At 35.8% G+C, this 24828-nt stretch overlaps 1 protein-coding gene across 2 annotated transcripts in view; it reads left to right on the plus strand.

The window, feature by feature from the left end:
- LOC115215175 (activating signal cointegrator 1 complex subunit 3) overlaps positions 1-24828 on the plus strand; it is a 526302-nt gene that overhangs the window by 474519 nt on the left and 26955 nt on the right. For both annotated transcript variants that reach the window (XM_029784370.2, XM_036506863.1), the window contains exons 35-36: positions 11001-11112; positions 16455-16589. In XM_029784370.2, coding sequence (XP_029640230.1) covers positions 11001-11112; positions 16455-16589 — 247 coding nt within the window. The remainder of the gene's footprint in view (positions 1-11000; positions 11113-16454; positions 16590-24828) is intronic.

The raw sequence follows: 24828 nt of genomic DNA on the forward strand, positions 1-24828 counted from the left end.
TAATGAAGCTTCTCTTGAAAAGCTGTCATTGTTTTGGAAATTATGATTATTGATATTGTAAAGATAATTAATTCCAAAGTGTAATCTGAAACAGCTTTCTTAAAATTGAAGAATAATTCTATTTGAACTAAAAGTGACTGGAACCATGTATACACACAGACATATTCTTACTTCAATACTAGGATAGTTCCTCCTCAATGCCAGCTGTGGAAATCCAGATGTGATTGTTTACACTTCAAACTAAATTGGGTTATTCACATGGAAACATGAACTTAGTTTAGCTTCATACCAGAGCTTTGCTCTTCATTTATTTATCTATTTATTTTACCTCTGTCAGAATTGGGTAGTTAGAATCAATGCTGAGGTTGACACCATTATGCCACTTATGTTGTTGTTGCTGTTGTTGTTGTTGTAGTTGCTATTGTCATTAGCAGTGTTATTTTTCACTTTGAAAATCAGTTTTAGATAACTATGCCAGAAAGAATATTACTGCTATTATTATTTAAAATAATAATAATAATAATTCATTCGTTTATTGGCCACAAGGACTAACAAAAATTAATAATAATGATAATAATAATAATAATAATAATAATAATAATAATAATTTGTTCGTTTATTGGCCCATAATATTAATTTCTAATATAGGCACAAGGCCTGGATTTTTTGAACAGAGAGGGACAATCGTTCACATCGACCCCAGTATTTGACTGGTACTTAATTTGTCAACCCTGACCTTGGCAGAATTTGAACTTAGAATGTAGCGACTGGCAAAATGCTGCCAAGCATTTCGTGCAGCATGCTAACAATTCTGCCAGCTTGCTGCCTTATTTAAAATAATAACAACAATAATAATAATAATAATAATCATCAGTGTTCTTCAGCACTGCTGAAATCTTGTTTGGAAAACTTTTTAAAAAATATAATAAATAAATAAGTAAATAAAAGCCACCTCAAACTTTAATATTAGAAGTGGGGAGGAAACTGGTGCTTATAACACACTGGTGAACTACTGTCAAATGTTTAGTGATATGTGAATGTAATCAGAGAAATTAAGTGAGAGAGCAGGGAAGTGGGCAAGGAAGTAAAAAAAAAAAAAGGCAAGCAGTCTATCTTGAATGTAATGCTCTAGCATGGCCTTTGTCATGATGGCTAAAATGAACTTAAGAACCTAACTATCATTATGATATCTGAAAATGGTAAAGAAATGTTTGTGTAAATGTATATAGGTGTTTGTAAATGTGTGTACAGAGATGCACTGCTTGTAATATCAATATGCTTGAAAAGTTGGCTGCCAATCCAAAGCCAGTTTTTGTTTTATTCTCCCTGCCTTTCTTTTTCTTTTTCTTTCTTTTTTCCCCCTTTAATCACTAACTGTTCCTCTTTCCCCACACCTTATGTTCCTTCTATTATTGGGAAGAGAAAGGTAGTAACAAGGAACATACAGAAGTAACTTTTATGTGGCCCCTCTGATAACAACTCTTCCTTGTTTACATTTTCAACTTACTTACATTAAATACTAAGGTAGCTATAATTGTATGCACACTACGCTGTGTGTCCCCTTTTCTCCCTTATATTTAGTGTTTATCACATAAAAGTATTTTATTTTATGTTGTTCTTCCTTCATATTATTTTACAGCCCCAAATAAATGATCTATAATAGAACATGATTTTAAGAATCATATCTACTTATATAAGACAGTATACAAGTAGATATAAGAAAATTCACTCTTTTTGTTTGCATTCTTTTTATATACCAAATATTTTGCTTTTATTGTGATATTTTTTTTTACTGGTTTCACTAATTTAAAATGTGGTCATACAGGGGCACCTCTTACACCTCAGTACTTATTTCAGTTCAGTACTATTTTATCAATCTTTTTACCAAATACTTTAGTTACCTTTTGATGGAAAGAGATACAACATTATATACATGAACACATGCTCATGCACACACAGACACACACACACTGTGGGCTTCTACAGTTTCTTATTTCTTTATTGCCCACAAGGGGCTAAACACAGAGGGGACAAACAAGGACAGACAGAGGGATTAAGTCGATTACATCGACCCCAGTGCATAACTGGTACTTATTTAATTGACCCCAAAAGGATGAAAGGCAAAGTCGACTTCGGTGGTATTTGAACTCAGAACGTAATGGCAGACGACATACTGTTAAGCATTTCACCCAGCGTGCTAACGTTTCTGCCAGCTTGCCACCTTTTTTGGGGGGAGCAACGTGAAATGAAGTGTTTTGCTCAAGAACACAACGCATTGCCCAGTCCAGGAATCGAAACCACAATCTTATGATCATGGTGTTGATAGAATAAGTTTAAGTACCAGTCAAGTACTGGAAGTTGATATACTTGTGCCAATGTTAAAAATCAATAATACTGCCTAGTAAATATTAATGATATGGTTTCCTCTTTATTTGGAATTGAAATTCTATCTTAAACAGCTTGGAGGTGGAGATGGTTCAGTTATATTGATTACACTCATCATGTAAACAAAGTACTAAAGCTCCCATTTTACTAAAACAGGAATTGATTTCACCTAATTAAAACTCTGTTGTTCTTATAGATAATGCATTGGTGGATATCACACTATTGTATCTTCTTACAGATCAAATTAAATGTCTAAATCTGTGATTCTTAACCAAGGTTCATATAATCCTTGAGGATCCATATAATATGTTGTTAAAATTTGTCTGCAATAAATTGGTTATATTTCTACAATCTTAATTTTTTTACACAAGTTCTAATAATATTTAATTATAAAATACTAGCTTACAAGCCATACTCCGTGTGGACTTTTAAGCTAGCTGCTACAGAGGGCTAATTGGGCCTGCAGCGCAAAACCAAATAGAGCTGAATCAATAATACTGCCTAGTAAATAGTAATGATATGGTTTCCTCTTTATTTGAAATTGAAATTCTATCTTAAACAGCTACATCGGATATCCCAAACATACATATTGGAGACCACTGACTACAGGAGGTGGAGAAGTTTACCTATCTTGGCTCTACTATCACCTACAACCTATCTCTTGGTGTCGAGCTCAATATACGCTTTGGCAAGGCAGCTGCTGTGATGGCTCAACTCTCCAAATGGGCATAGGACAACAATAAGCTGACCAAGACCACAAAAATTTAAGATTTACCAGGCATGTGTACTTAGCACTCTACTGTACGGCAGTGAAACCTGGACGCCATACACATGCCAAGAGCGTCGCCTAAATATCTTTCACTTGTGCTGCCTCCAGGAAATCCTTGCCATCAAATGACTATAATACATGTATAATGACTATATACCCTGGTGGTGTTTGATCAGAGGTTATGGACAGATGAGAATTAATTCTGTAATGCAATCCTTCTGTTGTTCCAGTCCCTAGTTGAATTCCAACTATTGACCAATTTGTCCCAAAGTTATTTTGATGTAAAATTATCTCCCCCTTGATCTCTGACATCATCTGACAAATGCCAACCAAGCTGGTGTGAATCAGCCAAGCTTTACCTATTAGAAATAACAAATGCTTTTAAGTCAGATCCCAATGCTGGATATTCAAGAATCAAATGAAGAGCAGATTTTCAATCCAACACTGCAAAAATGTTTTGCTGTTTCTATCAAGGTTGCCCTCAGTAGCTGCCCATCCTCCTCTGCTGAAAGTAGGTAGAATTATATCAGGGAAGCTTTGTATACCACATCAATAGATATTTTCAGCATGAGTGAAAGGCAAAACCCAGCTTGGTTCAGTGCTGGGCTCTCAGAGCTGGAACCAGTTATCAAAGCAAAGCATGGAATATCTCTTTACCATAGAATATCTCTTCTCAGTACTGTTGGAAAGACCTTTGCTCACGTTATCCTGTCCAGACTACAACTGCTTGCTTCTCGAATTTATCCAGAATCACAGTGTAGCTTTAGAAGAAGCAGATCAACTATTGACACGATATTCCCCATATGCCAACTTCAGGAGAAGTCCAGAGAGCAGAAAATGCCATTATATATGGCCTTCATTGATGTGACAAAGGCCTTTGACTTGGTAAGTAGAAAAGGCTTCTTCATCCTGCTCCAAAAAATCGGATGTCCACCAAAGCTGCTGAGGATCATCAAATCTTTCCATGATTATATTCAAGGCAACATACAGCTCAATGGTTCAACATCAGCCACCTTCCAAATAAAAAAATGGAGTAAAGCAAGGCTGTGTCCTTACTCCTACATTATTTGGCATCTTCTTCTCGCTGCTGCTGTCACATGCCTTTGAGACATCAGATGATGGAGTGTTTCTGCACAGAAGAAGTAACAGGAAACTGTTTAATCTCTTGCGTCTGTGTGCCAAGACCAAAATCAGAAGCATCCTGATCAAGGAGATACTCTTTGCTGATGATGCCGCTCTGGTATCACACACAGAAGAAGCCCTGCAAAGGCTCAACTGCTTTGAGCAAGCCTGTAGCGACTTTGGCATAGTTATCAGCCTCAAGAAGACCAACATCATAGGTCAGGCTACATCAGATATCCCAAACATACATATTGGAGACCACTGACTACAGGAGGTGGAGAAGTTTACCTATCTTGGCTCTACCATCACCTGCAACCTATCTCTTGATGCCGAGCTCAATATACGCATTGGCAAGGCAGCTGCTGTGATGGCCCAAGTCTCCAAATGAGCATGGGACAACAATAAGCTGACCAAGACCACAAAAATGAAGATTTACCAGGCATGTGTACTTAGCACTCTACTGTATGGCAGTGAAACCTGGACGCTATACACACGCCAAGAGCGTCACCTAAATATCTTTCACCTGTGTCGCCTCCAGAAAATCCTTGGCATCAAATGGCAGAATCATGTCCCCAACAAAAATGTCCTCAAGCAAGCAGGAATACCAAGCACGTTTGCACTCCTCACACAAAGACATATGAGATGGCTTGGACATGTTAGTCATATGGAAGATGGCAGAATCCCCAAGGACATACTCTATGGAGAGCTTGCTAGGAGCACTAGGTCTGTGAGAAGACCATTCTTATGATACAAGGATGTTTGTAAAAGGGACATGAAGGCCTGCGATATCAATATTAGCAACTGGGAAGCAGTTGCCAGCAACTGTGGAGATTGGCAACACACCATAGAAGAGGGAATACAAAGGAGTGACAGAGGGAAAAAAGAGAAATGGAAAGATGAGAAAAGATGTCAACAAGAAACTATGACATTACAAGCCGCCAAGCAAAGTCTTCGCTACATTTGCAGCACCTGCCAGAGGGAGTGTTTGTCCAGGATAGGACTACACAGCCACAGCAGGAGATGTATTAGGACATGAACTGTAAAAACCAGACTAGATTATTTTATGCGCAACTCCATTGTCTCCTGAGACAAAAAGGGTGCCAACAATGTGTTGCATACTATGGCTGGCCATACCCCAAAAAATCACTTTATGATGTAACAAAAGGTATATGTCAGCATGACCAGCAAGCTCTCTGAACACCTGTTGCAAGTAGCATACATTGTTGTCACATCTGTGCAAAAGTAAATCCCTAGCAGGACTGAAGTGCCTCATCCATGTTGCACAGGTCTTCAAAAAACAATAAAACATTGCTCAAGATTGAAGTGCAGCCATTGGGCACAACTTTTTTAGATGCAGGTGTGACTGTGTGGTAAGACGCTTCCCAACTGCATGGTTCCAGGTTCAATACTGCTGTATGGCAACATGGCAACTTGTGTCTTCTATAATAGAACCCTGGGTTGACCAAACCTTGAGTGGATTTGGTAGACAGAAACTGAAAGAAGCCCATTGTATGTGTGTGTGCGTTTGTCCCTCATCATTGTTCAACAACCAATGTTGATTTGTTTATGTCCCTATAACTTAGGAGTTTGGCAAAAAGAGCTTGATAGAATAAGTAGCAGGCTTTAAAAAATCAGTACTAGGATCAACTTGTGCAACCAGGATTCAACATAGGATCTATTGTTTAGGAAAATACTATTTACTTGTTTAAGGGTTGTACTGGATAAATTGTGAAAATAACTCTAACAGTTCAAATACTAAGAAATAAGCATACTCAATTTCATTTTTACCAAATAATTTAGGAAAATGAATGGGCTATTTCCCTTGGCTATATATAAGGACACCTTCCAGGAGCGAATGGGTTATTTCCCTTGGTTTTTAAAATAAAATATATTACATATATATAAGGATCCCTTCTAGGGGCCCTATTATCAATTTGTTTTCAACAATCTGAGTATGCCATGAGGTTTCCAGACAGGAGTTCTATTCACATATCAAGTTTCTTCAAAATCCATAAAACGATATAGGAGGAGTTAGCTGACTGCTCCACAAACACACCCACAGACAGAATTTCCAACATATGTTGTAGATTTGTGTGTGTATGTCTGTATTTATCCCCCTGCCATCACTTGACAACTAATGCTAGTGCGTTTACATCCCTGTAACTTAGCAATTCAGCAAAAGAGACTGATAGAATAAGTACTAGGTTTACAAAGAAAAAGTCCTGGGGTTGATTTCGTTGACTAAAACCCTTTAAGGTGGTGTTCCAGCATGGCTGCAGTCAAATGACTGAAACATGATTGCTGGCTTGTTGTGCCCTTGAACAAGACACTTTATTTCACATTGCTCCAGTCCACTCAACTGGCAAAAATGAGTAAAACCGTAATTCAAAGAGCCAGCCTTGTCACATCCTACATCACTTTGAATTTATCTAAGAACTACTTTAAGGGTATGTGTGTGTTATAGAGTGCTCAGCTACTTGCACATTAATTTCCTGAGTAGGCTGTTCTGTTAATTGGATCAACTGGAATCCTCATCATCATAACAAACAGGAATACATTTTTTTTTTTTTATGTGTTAAATCAAACAAGACCAAGGCTCTTCTCAACTGTATTATCTACACTCCTTTACAAACCACTACTACAAGTAAAGTAGATGCATATAGTTGTGGCATCAGCACTAGGGCATTGCCTTGTACCCTGCAAAACAAAAAAGGGATCTTCATTGTTCTATATTGATTCCATTCATGGAAAGTGATGTATGTCCCTTTCCTTCTACCAAGATTGATAAAATACCAGATAAAATAACCTTGTCCAAAGTTACAAACCAATCAGTAGAATGTTTGACAAAGTACATTGTGATATTTGGTTCTATCTCCTTACATTGTAACTTCAGGTATTACAAAGGTTGACTTTACCTTTTTGTGGTCAATGAAATAAGTACCAGTCAGTTACGTAGATTGATTGAATCAAGCATACCTTCTTCCTAAATTAGTGTTCTTGTGCCTATGCAAGAAAAAAAAATCACATATAGAACACATTATAGTTTCATACATTTATATTTACTTCTAAATTAATAGGCTAAGATTTATCTCTTTACTCAGTTTAATTTCTAACCTACATTTCTTCTCCCTTCAAGGAAGGCTCCACTCTGCTTAACCTTGATTTACTCTTTTGCATGTTGTGTGTATGTGTATGTGTGTGTGTGTTTGTTTATTTTGCTTATATTTGATAAATGGCATGTGTTTACTATCAGGTAATAAGAGTAGCAGAGTAGAAAATACTGCTTTTCTTCTTACCTAGTGAATTTGATATATTGTTTAAAATAGATCAGCAATATCAGGGTGCTTTCTATTTTTAGGGTCTGAACAGGATGTTTAAATAGCATCTCTTATGATTATCTAGTTGATCTTTTTTTTTTTAATTGAACTTGTCATTTTGTTTTAAATTTTTGTTTCCATTTAAAATTATTTGCAAACTACTATGATTTTGCATTAAATTCATCAAACATTTAAAGATGGTAATGTCATTCATTTAATTGATGATGATGATGATGGAGGTGGGGGTGATTGAGGATGATGATCATGATTTTTTTTGTTGTTGTTGTTGTTGTTGTTGTTGTTGCTGCAAAGCAACAAGTCGGGTAAAGGTGATGAGGTGATGGTCTAGGGCTTAGGGGCAGGAGACCCCAGACCTTGAAAAAAAAAAATACTTTGGTCATCTTGTTGTAGCCGAGGACTCTTCATTGACGCCCGAAACCACTGGGAGGTGGCCCTTGAAGTCGCTGGAAATGGAGATCTCCAGGTCCAAATTCTTAATTGACGGCTGCTGTTGTTGTTGTTCAGCCCCAGGCCAGCCTTGTTTAAGCCACTTGTGTTCTATCTATGATTGTACAACACCATAAATATCAATCTTTATCCAGTATGACAGAGCAATAGTTACAGGACAAAAGGCACAACAACCTACAACTGCAACATGGGCAACACCCTGAAACTATTGATTTAGATAACATAACGACTTAGATGGAAGCACTTCCTCTTGAACAGCTCCAAAGCTGAAAATAATTTACCTTTTCAATCTTCTCTGATACAATTTTCAGATTTGATGAGAAAGAAGTAACTGCATACAATAAATATATATATTTTTTTCTATTCTTCTTCCCATTTTCCTCTTTTAACTCTTCCTCTTTCTCTACCTCCACTTCTGCTTCATCCAGTAATGACCAAAGGATCCTTTTAGTTGTTCAGTGAAGAGCCATTTGTTGTTCGTTAAAGTATGTCTGATGTTATTGTTTAGTTCTAGGTTGTTCCTGATGAAATAGGCCTATGATCAAAAACACGTAAGGCCATGATACATACACACATATGCATGCACACACACACACACACACATTTTTTCATTCATTCAGACATAGTGTATCTAGAATTACGCTATTCAATGTGTACTTAATGATGATAGGTTAGAATTTGAGGGAGATGTGGTTGCTATTTCTAGAAAGTTGAATAACCACATGGCTGCATTAGTTTTGATTGGGCTGATGGGTTGTTATTATTTTTTATCCACACGCATTTGAGAGAGGTCGTTGCCAGTACCGCCTGACTGACACGTAAAAAGCACCCACTACACTCTCGGAGTGGTTGGCATTAGGAAGGGCATCCAGCTGTAGAAAATCTGCCAAATCAAGATTGGAGACTGGTGCAACCATCTGGTTCGCCAGCCCTCAGTCAAAATCGTCCAACCCATGCTAGCATGGAAAGCGGATATTAAACGATGATGATGATGATGACACACACACATACAACTCAGCTTTAATCTAACCAATATGATTATATTCCAGCCATGACTATCCGATATTTTTTCTTCCCTAAACATAATGTATCTCAGACTCCCTTACCTTATGTGTCCTTTCTTTTCTTCAACACAGTTGAGTGCAAAAGATTTGGATCAGAGGGTGATTTAGATCAGTGCCCCACAACTTGTATGCCATGGCACACTGGTGTACTACAAGATGATCCTAGGTGTGTTGCAGTGTAACCTGAATATCATATTTTTTCCTGATACTTTTAGTTATATTTTTAGGTCAGGTGTGCTGTTGAATTTTGAAAAATATAAGTGCACCATAAGTGAAAAACAGGTTGCAGAGCACTGATTTAGATGCTGTTTCTCTGTTTGAAATCACATGGTTCCAGGTTTGATTCAACTGCACTGCACCTGAAATCAATCAGTGGAATGTTTGCACTTGAAATTGGGGATACAGAAACTGCAAAAGCCTGTTAGCTGGACTGTTTTTGCCCCTGAATTGTAGATTTAATTTATCCCTTGGTTTAACACCACCTCATAACTTTTAGTGCCTTTAGCAGTATTATCTTTGATGTACTGCTTCCTAATACAGTAATGCTTAAATCATAGTTTCTTCCTCTCTTTCCTCTACAAAGGCCTTACAGAAAAGTTTTTGGGTGTTGTCCTTCTTTCTGTAGCTAAACCATTGAAAAAACAGAAAGAAAGGAAGGAAGGCAGAAAGAAAGAAAGAAACACCCTAGTAGAGTGAGAAATACTAGCATTCTGTAAATTTGCCAATTTGTACCATAAATCATTGCACTCAGTTAAAACTTGATGCCAAAGACATTCCTTTTGTAATAAGATGTTCATTACAAAAGGAAGGTACTTACAAGCCTTGTTTATGTGTAACAGATTATGTGACAACTGAGAGATAATGTAACTAGTATAGGATTTTCAAGATTTGGCACTAACTTTTCAGTGGTAAAGCTATTCCACAGGTGACATGTAGTTGGCTTTACAAGTCTAGGCAGTCTTGCTTAGTTGACAGTGCACCAACAGTTCTTAGTAGCTTCTCTCTCTCTCTCCTCTTAACTTGAGTAAATAACAATTTTACATTATTTTTCTTACGGTGTGTGTGTGTGGAAAGAGAGACAGCCAGACATTAAATTAACTTAATTTAGAATTGATTCTCTTTTTAATATGTAGGAAGCACAATAATTTTGACAATGATTTTAAAAGTCTTGAAAATCTATATTGAAGCTACATAGCCAGTATTTTCTTTCATTTGTCCTATTCAATCGATTTTTGTTCTTTTTCTTTTTCTGTTTTTTTTTTAGTTCTGTAGTCATGCTTTTAGAACAAACCACTTCCATTTAGAATTAGCGACTGTCCAAATTAAAAATGGATAAGCTTTAACATTGCATCCAAAAAATTATATTCTGATCATCAAATTCGATATTCGGACATTGCTATGGTGATTATTTTGCAGGTTCATTATGGATATATTTAGGAAGGAAAAATCAGTAATTCAAATAGCTCTTGATATTGACTTTCGTTGAAACTGATCATCTATTTGCATTTAATATGATAACCATATTTTATAATTCATCTTCCCATTTGCAGTTAAAGATCAATATCTGTCAAGCGCATTAATTTATAATGAATGTTTCTTGAATTTCTGATTACTTCTAATGCTCTATAATGTTACATAATGCTTCACTGTTCCAGATATGCTCTCCTTTCATTTTCTTTTATATCATCTGTTCACAAAGAAATCAATGTTTCATTTGCTTCAGATTTGCCTGTTCCAAGATTGCAAGATTGCTTTTCAACAAATGATTACTCAGTAGTCAGTTAAAAGATAACCAGTTTTTTTTTGTCTTGTTTTGTTTTGTTATCAAAAGAAATATAGACATGTTCATAAGAATTTTTTTTTTATTATTTCCAGCTACTATGAATTGGATGACACAGATTACAGCTCTATTAATAGATATTTGTCTGAATTAGTGGAGAAATGTGTTTACGATTTGAGCCAGTCATACTGCATTGGAATTGATGAGGTAAATCCTTTTGAAATGTGGAATTTCAATCTGTTTTATAATTAATACTAAATAAATACAACTTTTGTAAGTTTTTTTACTAATCTTTATTTCTGAAGCTTTACATACAATATAGACCATTGTTTGCATTGTCTGAAAAGATAATAATACAAACCGACCAGATTAAAAATATTCTTCATTAGTGTTTCACAAGATGTCAGTATTTTATGTATTGCCTGTGTTTGACAAATATTACATTGTTTGTTTTGCTTTTTACTTGCTAGGACTGGAGGGGGAGGTAGTGCCTTGACTTCTGTAGATCCTCTAAGACCAGTGAAACTGATGTTGTTAATATTCTGTTTAAATTTTTGCAAGTCGCTATCTGCAAGAAAAACATGTGCAGGAAGGAGATTCCAGGGGGCCAGTGTTTTTAGAAGGAATAACTGGGCATAATAGTTTATGCAGGTCTTGGGTAATGGGAGATGGTGAAACATGTTTGTTGGGAGTATCTGAATGAAGGAAGTACAAGGCCAGCCAACTCCAAAGAACAGAGGCCATTATAGTAGAGTAGAAAAGACAGAAAGAGGAGATAGCATGCATGTGGGCCAGAGACTGGAGCATGTCTGTAAGTGACTTAATATCAGTAGGTCAAGTAGTCTTTATCTGGATATAGTCCAAGATGTCTGGGTGCATAGCAGTATACTATCCTAGATGTAGGAGCAATAGTCCGTTGCAGGTTTTGCTTTTGTCAGTGATTATTAGGGTCTAAAATATTTTCTAGCCTTCAGGTTTGGGATATAGTCCTAACTATGTTAAGCCTTTTACTATGGAAATCAGATATATCCACTCAAAATTTCATTACCCTTAACTGCATAAAGCAGTTTTATATACCAGTCTGTCTTTTTGTTGAGATACATTGTGTTTGAAGCTATTTTCTGTTGAGACCTACCAAGTTTACTGAGGTAACGTGACTTGCAAAAAAGCCAATTCTTTTTTTTTTTTCTTTTTTGATAGATATGTAACATTACTGGAATAATTATGAAATTTAATTTAACAATCAAAGTGTTAAGAATATGCTTTTGCTGAAGGAGACATATGTGATAGTGAGACCAAAGATTTAGAGCAAACATGAGAGCTATGTGCCACTCATGTTTAAGATAGGGATGTAAGTGTGTTTTCTTGATATAGATAGTACTTGAGTGGTATTTGGTTGAGAGGTCCTGCTTCTAGGAAATAAAGGTATACAAAATATACTTTTTGAAATATTGATTGAAATGTTAATGTTGATGTAATGTGTGTAGCGGCACAAGCAGTCAGCGCCATATTGGATGAGATCTCGCAGCAGCCATTGCCATCTCCGAGATTGGAGCGAGACCTCACCTGCATCCATTTGCCATGCATAAGATCACAACGAGGCTCGTGATGGAAAACTATATAAGGGAAAACCCGATTTAGACCTCTTTCTTTTGGCGCTACTTCACAGCAGTGCTAGCTGAACACCACCACTGACTGGGCCTTTCTGCATATGTACCTCCAGAGGCAATTTGTGCCTGCACTAACGGAGCTACTACACAACGCACACAGCTTCTGATGGTTGCTGAGAGCTGCACACTTCACCTATCCTGTAAAACTTGTAAATAAAACCAGTTGTAAATAGCATTTGTACTTGAAGTCTTCTCTCTTCGCCTGCCAGAAGCCTGAACTACACAAAGAACAAAAGATGATGGAAGAAGACGATATTCTGATATCATAAACCTTGCCTTCCATTATATGTGTTATAATGGGTTTTCTTTGTAATATTTGCACTTTATCATAACTCCTCTCTTAGAATAGAAACTTTCCACTCCAACTTCTCCAACCAAAGAATCCTCACTGTTGCATATTCTTTGAATTCCCAATATACTATTATTTCTCTTTGAAACTCAGTATTCTCAACAACAAAAACTGCTAAAATGTATTTTTACCCTGATCAATTACTAACACTTTTACAAGGCTTACATATGTCTCCTATATATAACTGTGCACCCTCTAATCATTTGAATTTTACGAGGAAGGGAAGTTATATATTTAAAAATAATCTTTGTTAGCCTACCAATAATCAGTTTTATATTTACCTCTTTCCCTTCAAATTTTCTATACTTTTCCCATTTCTATTTAATATTACATGCTATGATAACTTTTTTTTTCAAATTGATTCTTTCACTGATTCTCTTCCATGCAACATATTAAATCCTTCTTTTTTTTAAAAAAAAATGTTGTTGTTGAGAAGGGAATCAGAATATGCTCTAATTGCCTTAGTATAGTTCCTACAATCATATATTACATGGCAAAGTTCAAACCTAACTGAAACATGCTTTATCCATTGTCTATCTCTGTTGAATATTTACTTAGTTACTTCTATGCCAGACATCTGCTGGAGCAGATATTCTGCTGTTAATTAACAAGAACAACTTAATCTATGTCTAGCTGTTTTCTACATGTAAGGTTTACATCATATAATGATTTTAACATTCCTTTTATAAGAAGGGTTTGGCTTTATTGGAATTATCCTTAGGACAGCCAATACAAAATGCAAACTCTTTTCCCTTCAACATCTGTTTTTACATGCTTACATGGATGGAATTGTTTTTCTTTAAAGAGTCTTTCTCCTTCCTTCTGCTAAGCCATACATACACACACATATGTTATGTTTGTATGTCCATGCTTGCATAAGTTGATCAAATTTATGTGAGCACATCTGTCCCCATGGCGGTTGTAGAAATATGTAAAAGCAATATATATACCAGAACATATGTAACTAAAATAATGTTCAAGCTGAATACATTTCTTCATGTACAGAAGAAGCAAATTATGATTAAGAGAAACATTGTTTTAAAATCTTTGATAATATGTAAAATTGGTTGTTAGATACAATAAAACTGTATGAGTAGAGTTGTATAAACTCTCACTGGAATTAATCAACAAACCATATTTTGATTCCCAGCTGTAAGTCATTCTACTTTTATATTGCTTATATTCTTGAGGAGCAGAGAAACCTTAGAAAATCTCATTTCAATTCTCCTTCAAATACAGGAACTTTTGCTTAAGTATGAAATAAATATCCCATCCTTACATAAGCATGAAATCTCAGAATTTTAGGCATTGTGAAATTATGAAGTTGATGATTTTTTTCAAAGGCATTAGAAATTCAATTTCTGCTTGGTACCCACATTTGCTGATTTTGATATCACTAACTGGCACTTACGTACCTTTAGGAAAGTCTATATTGTTGAACATAATCAAGCCAGGTCTTTGGTCTGAGGATAACTTCCTCCCACCAGTCTCATGGGCTCTAAAAAGGATCATGGGTGTTGACTTTGTTCTCTAATTAAATTATTTTTAAAAAGTGGAAAAAAAGAACATCTGGTCACAGATTCAGCTTGCTTGAGAAACTTAACCTCAAAAGCTTAACCCTCTTGTTACTCTGTATCTAATTAAACAATAAGTTGCTTAAACAAAATGCTAGGCTGCTAGGTGTTTCCATTATTTTGTCCAACCCCTATATATATATATATATATATATATATAAAGGAAATGAAGAAAATGCTGACAAAATAATTTAAGTAAGGGAGAGTGTATTTAATTAGGTGAAAGTTCTTTTTACCAGTTGCGCATTTGTTATGCTTATCAAAAGATATTTTTTAAGAGAGATAGAGTTCCTTTCTGATAGATTTTTTTCTCTTATTTGATAGATTTTTTTCTCTTATATATATATATATGGAAAGCAGACGTTAAACGATTAAACGATATATATATATATATATATATATATATTTATATGATTATAGTTTACAAATGAAAACTTTAAAATTAGAATTTTGTTTATCGTAGGACCAAAAGCAGTCTCAAATGGGTTGATAGTAGAAGGATCAAGGGAAAGGGTATTAAGAGTTTGGCTATGTAATTAAAAAGTTAACTTCTCAACAATATAAACTTGGGTTCAATTCCACTGCACAGTACCTTGAGCAAATGTCTTCTTCTGTAGCCTTGCGTAGGTCAGAGTCTTGTAAGTGAATTTGGTAGGAAAAAACTGTGTGTGTGCAATGAGTATGTATATACATATGTGTGTGTGAGTGTGGTGTGTATGTATACATGTACTTCTGTAATGAGTGTGTGTGTATGTGTTCATGTCCCCTTGTCTTGATATGATATCCTAGAGTATCACTGTCATACAGATGGTGTTGTTCGTTAATAATCTTCCATGAAGTCATGTCTGCCTATTGTGCTGTTTATACCTGAAGAACTGGAGGAAATATTATCTTAATATTGACAACAGCCAGAGTATCCAACCATAGAAAATCTCAATGCATTTCATCTCACCCATACAAGTATGAAAAAGCAAACATTAAAACTGTTGTTGTTGTCGGTGGCAGCAGCTGCTGCTGGTCACAGTAATGATGATGGTTTTTAATGTAAATGTTATCAAATTTAAGAACCAGTTCGTACACATGCAACATGCAGTGAACCTTTTACTCTGAGCGAGAGGCCCTTTATTACCAGCAGAGGTAAGAGCTCTATGAACTTTGCCCAGGCTATTCTTATTCTAGCAGAATAGCCTGGGCAAAGTTCAGAGAGCTCTTTCCTCTGCTGGTGACAAAGGGCCTCTTCACTATAAATAAATCAAAAAACATAAAAGTAAGCAAGCTTTTGACAGTTTTGTAGATATTTCAAAATTATGATGCTAGGTGTTTCCATTATTTTGTCCAACCCCTATATATGTGTGTGTGTGTGTATACATATATTTATATATACAGAGACCTCATTATACTTTCTTATCTGTGTGGACACTACTCATTAATATAATGCCCACATATGTTAAATCATTACAAACTGCACAAGGCATTTCTACTAAATACTACATTAATTATTTAAATGCATCAAATGATGTCAGTTTGTTTCTATAAATCTTTCAAAGACGATGCTGTCTGTTTACTTCTGAAATGAATTCTCTGAGTGTGTGTGTGTGCGTGTGCGCGTGCATGTGTGTGTGTGTGTGTGTGTGTGTGTGCGTGCGTGTGTGCGTGCATGTGTGTGTGTGTGTGACAGGTTTCCACACAGTTTCCATTTACGAAATTCATTCACAAGGCATTGGTCAATCTAGGGTTATAGTAGAAGACACTTGCCCCCTGTGCCATGCAATGGGACTGAACCCCCGAAGTATGTTGTGGCAAAGCAAACTTCTATACCTCAAGGCCATGCCTGCATGCAACCTAGCACTGAAACTGAAGAAATTTTAAAAGATGTTTTTCTTATTCTTTCAGCATATTTTTTGTACAGTTTTTATTCTGTCACATTCCTAATTTCTGTTGTTATTGCCATGACAGGACAATTCCAGAATCCAGCCAACTACCCTTGGTAGAATAGCATCTTATTACTACTTGAGCCATAAAACTCTCAAGATGTTCCATGAAGAACTGAGTGAAGTTTGTGGAATACCCGAACTTATCAAAATCTTGTCTGTAAGTTTGTTTTCTTATTTTTCATTATTATTTGTTGGTTTATTTATGTGCATTAAATAGAAAACTACAGGTGTGAATTGGTAGACAGTTACATACAGTAGTGCCAATCATTTAAAATGGATGGAACACTTGTGGAAGAGGGAGACCCAGGAAGACATGGGATGAAGTATTGAAAGCCAACCTCAAGACACTGATCTTTATGAAGGAGATAACTAAGGATTGAGATATCTGGTGCATTACTGTACTCAAGGAAACCTGTCCACCACACTAGAAATGATACTGGTGCTGGTGTTGGTGTCTAGCAATAGAAACTATGCCAGAACAGACAATGAAGCTTGGTGCAGCCTTTGGCTTTATCAACTGTGGTCAAACCAACGAACCCATGCTAACATGGAAAATGGATGTGAAATGATGGTGTCAGAATGTAGGAATGCTTTATGGTGTTTGATCTGGTTCTCTGCTCATTGAGTCCAAACCCTGCTGAGATTAACTTGATCTATGATTTTTATGAGTTGATAAATAGAGTGCTACTCCAAGTTCAAAGGTCATTTCCTCTCTCTCTCTCTCTCTCTCTCTCTCTCTCTCTCTCTCTCTCTCTCTCTCTCTCTCTCTCTCTCTCTCTCTCTTCATACGTTTCGTCTCATTCGATACCCTGACCCCAATGTTTGTTTTGTCTGTCCTCGTATTGTCCCCTCTTTTTCTCAACCTTATGGTGAATAAAGAAATTCTCTCTCTCTCTGTCTCTCTCTCTCTGTCTCTCTCTCTCTCTCTGTCTGTCTGTCTCTCTCTCTCTCTCTTCTATTGCACAGTGATTATGATCATGCTGGATCTCTCAAAATGAAGAAAGGTTGAGGGAGGAGCTAGGCAACCTCTTTTTATAGAAATACTGATATGCTACTGAAAGTTTTCAATGAGGGCCATATGCGCAGTACAGTGCAGAATGTAAATTAAGGAGAAAATTTCAAAAGAAATACATTACTACTATTTCATTGATTTGGGGTGGACAGATTGAGCTATCAATAAGATATTCAGTTTCCTTATTTACTTAATTTATTATTTGAATCATATTGTGTACTTTGTAAAGGAAATACAAAGAAAAAATATCCTATTCAGTAGAGAACTAAAAAAAACTATGACATTGTAAAACTGAGTATGTCATCTTAGTTAAGACACTATTTAGATTGATTATATTATAAACAAGAAATGCAAGCCAGTAAGAGAGGAGAAGTATGGTGGGTTTACTCTATGCGTCCTCATTGATTGATTGAAAGATATTGATATGAAAATCTGTTATTGTTATGTATATTGCAGTTTTTATATCATTGAGATTATCAAAATGAAAAAAATAAACAGTTACTCCCATCATTTTGCAGAGATAAGAATGACATATCATTTATCCTTTATCTTTTACTTGTCTCACTCATTGGACTGCAGCCATGCTGGGGCACTGCCTTGAAGGGTTTTAGTCAAACAAATTGACTCCAGTGCTTATATTTTTTGCTTAAAGTCTGGTATTTATTTCATCAGTGTATTTTGCTGCACTGCTAAGTTACAGACATAAACATAGTGTTAGACATAAACAAACCAACTCCAGTCGCCAAGCAGTGGGATGTATGACAAACACAGGCACAAAGACACACATACACATACATACACACGACAGGCTTACACACAATTTCTCTCTTCCAAATTCACCCACAAGGCATTGGTCAATCTGGAGCTAAAGTAGAAAACACTTGCCCAAGGTGCCATTCAATGGAATTGAACCTAAAACCACATGGCTGCAAAGTAAGCTTTGTAACCACACAGCTATGCATGGAGATTATCCAAATTATACTTCCAGTAATTCAGGCAAAATTATTTTAATTTTCTGAACCATGTTGTAAATTGCACTATCACAGTATTTAGTGTAAGCAATTAAACATAAAAATATTTCAAATAGTGACTACATTAATTTGAAAGCAAACATAAAAAACAAAAACAAACAAACAGAACATGGCTTATAAATTATGGTTAATTTATGCTAAAATGTCTAAGAGGACTAAAATTTCGAATCTTAGTTTGTAAATTATTTTTAATTTCAAATTTTCATGATAGAAATTTTTATAAAGTAGAACTGATGCGTGCAAGAGGTAATCAACTAATTAAGTTTTTTGGTGTGGTTTTTTTTTGTCTTTTATTTATTTATTTATTTATTTAATTTTTGTTCTGGCTTGGCTGATATGAAAATTGTTTTTATTTTTATTTAGCAAAAAAAAAAAAAAAATTGTAACAGTTGTAGATCTTGATTAAAAATTTTTTCTGTCTGTGGACAACATTTCATCAACACTATATAGCAACAAAGTTTTATAGACCATAAAGATTAATGTTAGCACTGAAACATTTCACAGATTTTTTTTTTTTCAGAACAAATATTAACAGACAGAATGTTAATATCTTATTTAACAGTTATTGCCAAACAAATGGATAAATATTGTTATTTAATTAGGGTTCAGCACTGATCAGATAGATCTATAATCAAAAGGTATTCCAGCTGTGACTATCCTGGTTTTTACTCTGACGGGGTATATGTGGGACTACATTATCGAGTATACCCTAACTAATTTTCTAAACAGCAGGGTGTCATACAAAAATGTGTGGTTACAATTGGTTTTAAATTTTGGCACAAGGCCAGCAATATGTGGTTACTATTGCAAGCTGAATAACCACTTAGAAGTTCCCTTGTTGTTTATATGCAAGTGATATCATGGCTGCATGTAAGATGGCTTGCATGCAGCCATCTTTACATGTAGCATCAATTTGTATGTGAATTAAGCACAATCATTTTTGATATCTATTTTTCCATGCTTGCATGGGTCAGATGGAGTAGATTGAGGCAAATTTTCTTTGTCTATTGCCAACCATTACATGACCAGACATGTTTTCACAGAATGTTGTAAATGAAGGACATTCATTTACAACAATCAAGTAATGTCAAAATAATGTTAAACATGCATTTACTTTTGCACACACACACACACAGTCAAGTGTGTGTGTGTGTGTATGTCATGCCAGTGCCACTTTAAAAGCACCCAGCACACACTGTAAAGTGGCTGGTGTTAGGAAGGGCATCCAGTCATAAAATCGAGGCCAAATCAGACTGGAACCTGGTGCAGCTCTCTGGCTTACCAACTCTGGTCAAACCTATTTCTTTGCTACCCACAAGGGGCTAAACACAGATGGAACAAACAAGGACAGACAAACAGATTAAGTCGATTACATCGACCCCAGTGCGTAACTGGTACTTAATTTATCGACCCCGAAAGGATGAAGGCAAAGTTGACCTCGGCGGGATTTGAACTCTCAATGTAAAGACAAACGAAATACTGCTAAGCATTTTGCCCAGTGTGCTAGCGTTTCTGCCAGCTCGCCGCTGGTCAAACCATCGAACCCATGCCAACATGGAAAACAGATGTTAAAGGATGATGTTAATGATATGACAGGCTTTTTCTGGTTTCCATCTACCAAATCCACTCACAAGACACTTGTCTAAAGCGTTACATGGTGAAACCGAACCTGAAATCATGTGGTTGGGGAACAAACTTCTTAGCCGCACCTGTACCTTACATGGATTTAGACTTTACTAACATGATAGCATTTTTTTTTTTTTGTAATAGTATATTTGACAGATTTCTCATTTTCCTCTGGTTTAGTTAAAGTAATGCTGCTTAATTACTTTTGCACTAGTAATTATCAAGTCTAATTTTCTTTTATTTTGTTTTAGGTAATGTTATGTGCTAATTATATGTTCTTAATTCTTAATTCGATAATTATTGTTTTTGAAGTTATTAATTGTTTTGTACTTTGTCCGTGAGTGAAGAAAACCTTTTTATGTATCTATTTTGAAAGAAAAATAAATGAATCAGAGGTCCTTCCCAAGCCAGATTCTGTGGCATATATATTTCCCACCTGGATGGAATGCTGCTCTGTTGCAGGATTACTCACTTTTGCCAACTGAATGGACTGGAGCAACAGGAAATGAAGTGTTTTGCTCAATATTGCAACACATCACCTAGTCCAGGAATCAAAACCACAATCTTACAATCATGATTGCAACATCCTAACCACTAAGCCAAGCACCTTCTCATGAATCTGTTTATCTAAATTTAATTGAAGTTTTAGCCAGGTTTTGTCTCTCCTGCTGAAGCTATTTCTTAACTTAGTAAAAATAGTTCAGGCATAGCCATGTGGTACTAAGAGGCTTACTTCATAGTCACCTATTTCTGGGTTTGATCTTATTGCGTGGTACATTTATTTAAGAATTCAAGCATGTCTGTATGATTAAGACTTCACTTCAAAACTACATAGTTTTGGGTTTGATCTTGATACACAGCACCGTGAGCAAAGAATTTCTATCTTAGCCTTGGGTTGACCAAAAGCTTCAAAGTGGAAGTCCATCAGATGCATATATCATCATCTTTGGTAGTAGCTATGGTCACAGTGGCATTTTAATATCCATTTCTCCATGCTTGCATGAGTCACAGAATTCATTGAAGCATATTTTCTGTGATGCCTTTTCTGATATCAGGCTTCACCTGTTTCCAAACACAGTAATATTTCCTCATTACATGAAGACTGGAAAATATGGAAAACTGCGAACAAAGAACACTGTATTACAGTGACACTTATTTATAGCTATTGCACAATATCTCAGACAACACAACACACACACACACACACACACACACACTCATAATGGTCTTCTTTCAGTTTCCATCTACCAAATCATTTCATAAGGCTTGGTTGGCCCAAGGTTTTAGTAGAAGATACTTGCCCAAGGTGCCAGAATGCTGTGGGATTGAACCTGAATCCACTGGTTTTAAGAAGTCAACTTTTGAACCACATAACCACACCTTCATCTTGTATGTGTATATACAAATGTACATAATCCTGGATACATGATCAGAAAATAGTGTTGGGTGTATTCATGGCTGGAACCACTTAATCATTGATCTGCTTGATCAGAACTGACCTGGGGTTAAACAGCAACAATGACAAGTCATTTAATATGAGGCAGCATTTTATAATTCCTCTTTCCTTCTGTAGACAAAGATCAATTTATATGTCTATCAGGTGCATTAATTTATAATGAAATCTACTTAAATTTCTGATTGCTTCTAATGTTTTGTAATATTATATAATGCTAGTTCGTTCCAGATGACGTTCTAGCCATATTTTGTTTTATTGTTGGCTCACAAAGAAATCAATGTTCCATTTATGTACTTTGTTTATTTTATACTGCAAATAGTGAACAATAGGCTAGTCTCCAATTCACTGCATTTGTCACTACAAGCACTCCCTTGTCAATCTCACCGTCAGAGTGAGAGAGTTATAAGGGAGTATCTGTAACACACTGCAGAACAAATATTTCCAGGGTCTTCATTCACAAATGGAAAAGAGGATGACTTTTTTCAGTTTTCTCATAGTCATTTACATCCTTTGCTGGTATGCACTGGACAAAGACACACAGACACATACACACATGTATATGTGCACACATATATGCACTTATATATATATATATATAAGTACACATGTGGATGCATTATGGTTGAATGGTTAAGAAGTCTGCTTTGTAGCCATGATGTACCCAGTTCAATTCCACAATGTAGCACCTTGAGCAAGTGTTAACCCAAGCCTTATGAGTGGAACTGAATATAGAGAAACTGTGTGGAAGCCCGTGAAATGGATTTTTCTTTCTGCTTGTTTCAGTCATTAGACTGTGGCCATACTGGGGCACCACCTTGAGGAATTTGTAGTTGATTGAGTCAACCCCAGTACTTTTTTTTTTAAAGTCTGGTACTTATTTTATCAGTTTCTTTTACCAAACCACTAAGTTACAGGGATGTAAACACACACACACACACATATATGAGGGGTTTCTTTCAGTTTCTGTCTACCAAATTCCAAGACTTTGGTCAACCTGAGGCTACAGTAGAAGACACTTGCCCAAGGTGCCACACAGTGGGACTGAACCCAGAACCATGTAGTTGGGAAGCAAGTTTCTTACCACACAGCTACACTTGTGCATAATTTATTAAAGATGCAACATTGTCACACAATATCACGCTCATTCTACCGAGAATTACCCCAAGGACACACATGTCTATCTACCATAAGGTCCAGTCCTTGTTGTGGTGTGATGGCTTGTGTGCCTTAATGACCCTGAGAGGCATACTGTTGGAGTGCAATCTCCTTGTAGGGCCTCCTATGCTACACAGGTCAAAGGATAGAGAGCAGACTAATATGAACTTCCTCTTCCAGAGGTAAAGGTTAGCTTGCATAGGGCCAACATCCCTACCTAGGAAAAATGGAATGGTGATGGAAAGATTAATGATGATTCAAAACCAACAAGACCTCAGGAAGGAAGATTTTCTTTCAGGGAAACATGGCAAGATGGAAGGAAGGATGCCCTAAAAATAGCTGGGAACAGGATACTGAGGCAAAACTGAAAAAGTAGGGATCGAACTGGAAAGAAACAGAAAAGACAGATTTGGGAACTGTAGAGAGAAATTGTCAATGACTTTTGCTCTATGGGGAGCAAATGGCTTGAGTAAGTAACACACGTCTGTGGAATTATCAGCCTCTTACACTCAGAATCAATAATCAGGGAGTTTGTGTGGTCAAACAATTGAATAAGCATCTTCGAAAACAATAGGGTTTCATTTGCTTTCCATACACTTTCTGTCCATTAAATTCCACTTACAGTGTCAAGCTAAAGCTATGATAGAAAACACTTGCTTAAGGGGCTACACACTGCAATCAAATGTGAAACCAGATGGTGGCAAAGAAAACTTCTTTTTTATTACATAGTCAGATTTGCCTGTACAGTTGTTGCTTTGCTACAAATAATTACTTCATCTATTTAGAAGATAAATTATTGTTGTATATATATATTTCTTTTTTTTTTTTTTGAAAAGGTAGGGGTATAAAGAAATATAGGCATATTATATGATTTGTTTATTTTTAATCAGATAAATGGAATAATTTCTTAACTTCTATTGAGGAAATTAAATTAACCTTGAAAAATAGATAGCAGAGAAAAGAAAATGTTTATCTATTTATTCCACCCATAAGTGTTCTACGGAAATAACTGGAAAGTTTTCAAATGTGTAATTCTTGAAACCAAAAGTTGACTTGACATTTTTGGTTCCCAGTGAAAACAAAGAGGCAATCTAATTTTGAAATAATGAGATATTGTTGGAGTTGTAAATGAGAGAAAAGATTAAACACAATTTTAAATTTGTTTGGCGTAGAGCCAATTTGTATAACCCTTTTGTGACCGTATTTCTCATAAAATACACTGCAAATGTGTCTCAGTTAATTTTGAAAATAATCAACAATTTATAGGGGTGTAGTAAAATAATTAACATTTTTATTATTATATTAGTGATGGAACATACATTGCGTAAGTTGATAGAAGATTTGAATTTAAATATGAACCCTTCAAAACAAGCAGTTTTGTATTATGTGATGAAGAGTAATATCAGGTTGATTGATACTGAAACAGTTATGGAAAAGCCACTATCAACCTTATCAATTCTAATGTAGCACTGATGCTTATTTTATCAACCCTGAAAGAATGAAAGATGTAGGAGACCCCAGTAAGTTTTGAACTCAGGCTTGAGAAGAGTAGAAGCTAAATGTGGTTCAGACTCAGCTAAATGCTGTTTGACATAGTGCTCTACTGACTTGACTATCTCCATTGCTCTTTGCCATCTTAATAATCTTACCAAAACAATCACTTACCTCAATATTATCATGAATGTGTTGTGTATTTGCATGTGATTATTAATTGATAATGATGAAAGAACAAGACTACTAAAACTAAAGAATGACATATGTTCTGTCTCTAATGGCATATTCAGAAATCTTATTAAACCTCTTTAGATTATCAAATTGTTTTTTTTTTTAATCCATGTGGGGTTTCCGTTTTTTTCTCTCATGTCAGATGGGTTTCATGAGTTACAAGTTTGAACATTTCTTAAGCAGGTTGGATTCTCTTCATTACAGCAGTTACCAGTTAGTCTTAGTTATTTTCAAACTAAATGATGTAACAGCACTCACAGACAAACAATAACAAGGAGTCTCCTTGCATTGTTCATTATTCAGAGAAAGTTGCATTTGATGGTATCTTCTATTAGTTGGAATATTTATCTTCTGTTTACCATCAGCTGAACAATCTTCAATCTCTCCTTCC

This window comes from Octopus sinensis, linkage group LG1 (genome assembly GCF_006345805.1).
Source record: "Octopus sinensis linkage group LG1, ASM634580v1, whole genome shotgun sequence".
In the NCBI taxonomy this organism is placed as follows: Eukaryota; Metazoa; Mollusca; class Cephalopoda; order Octopoda; family Octopodidae; genus Octopus; species Octopus sinensis.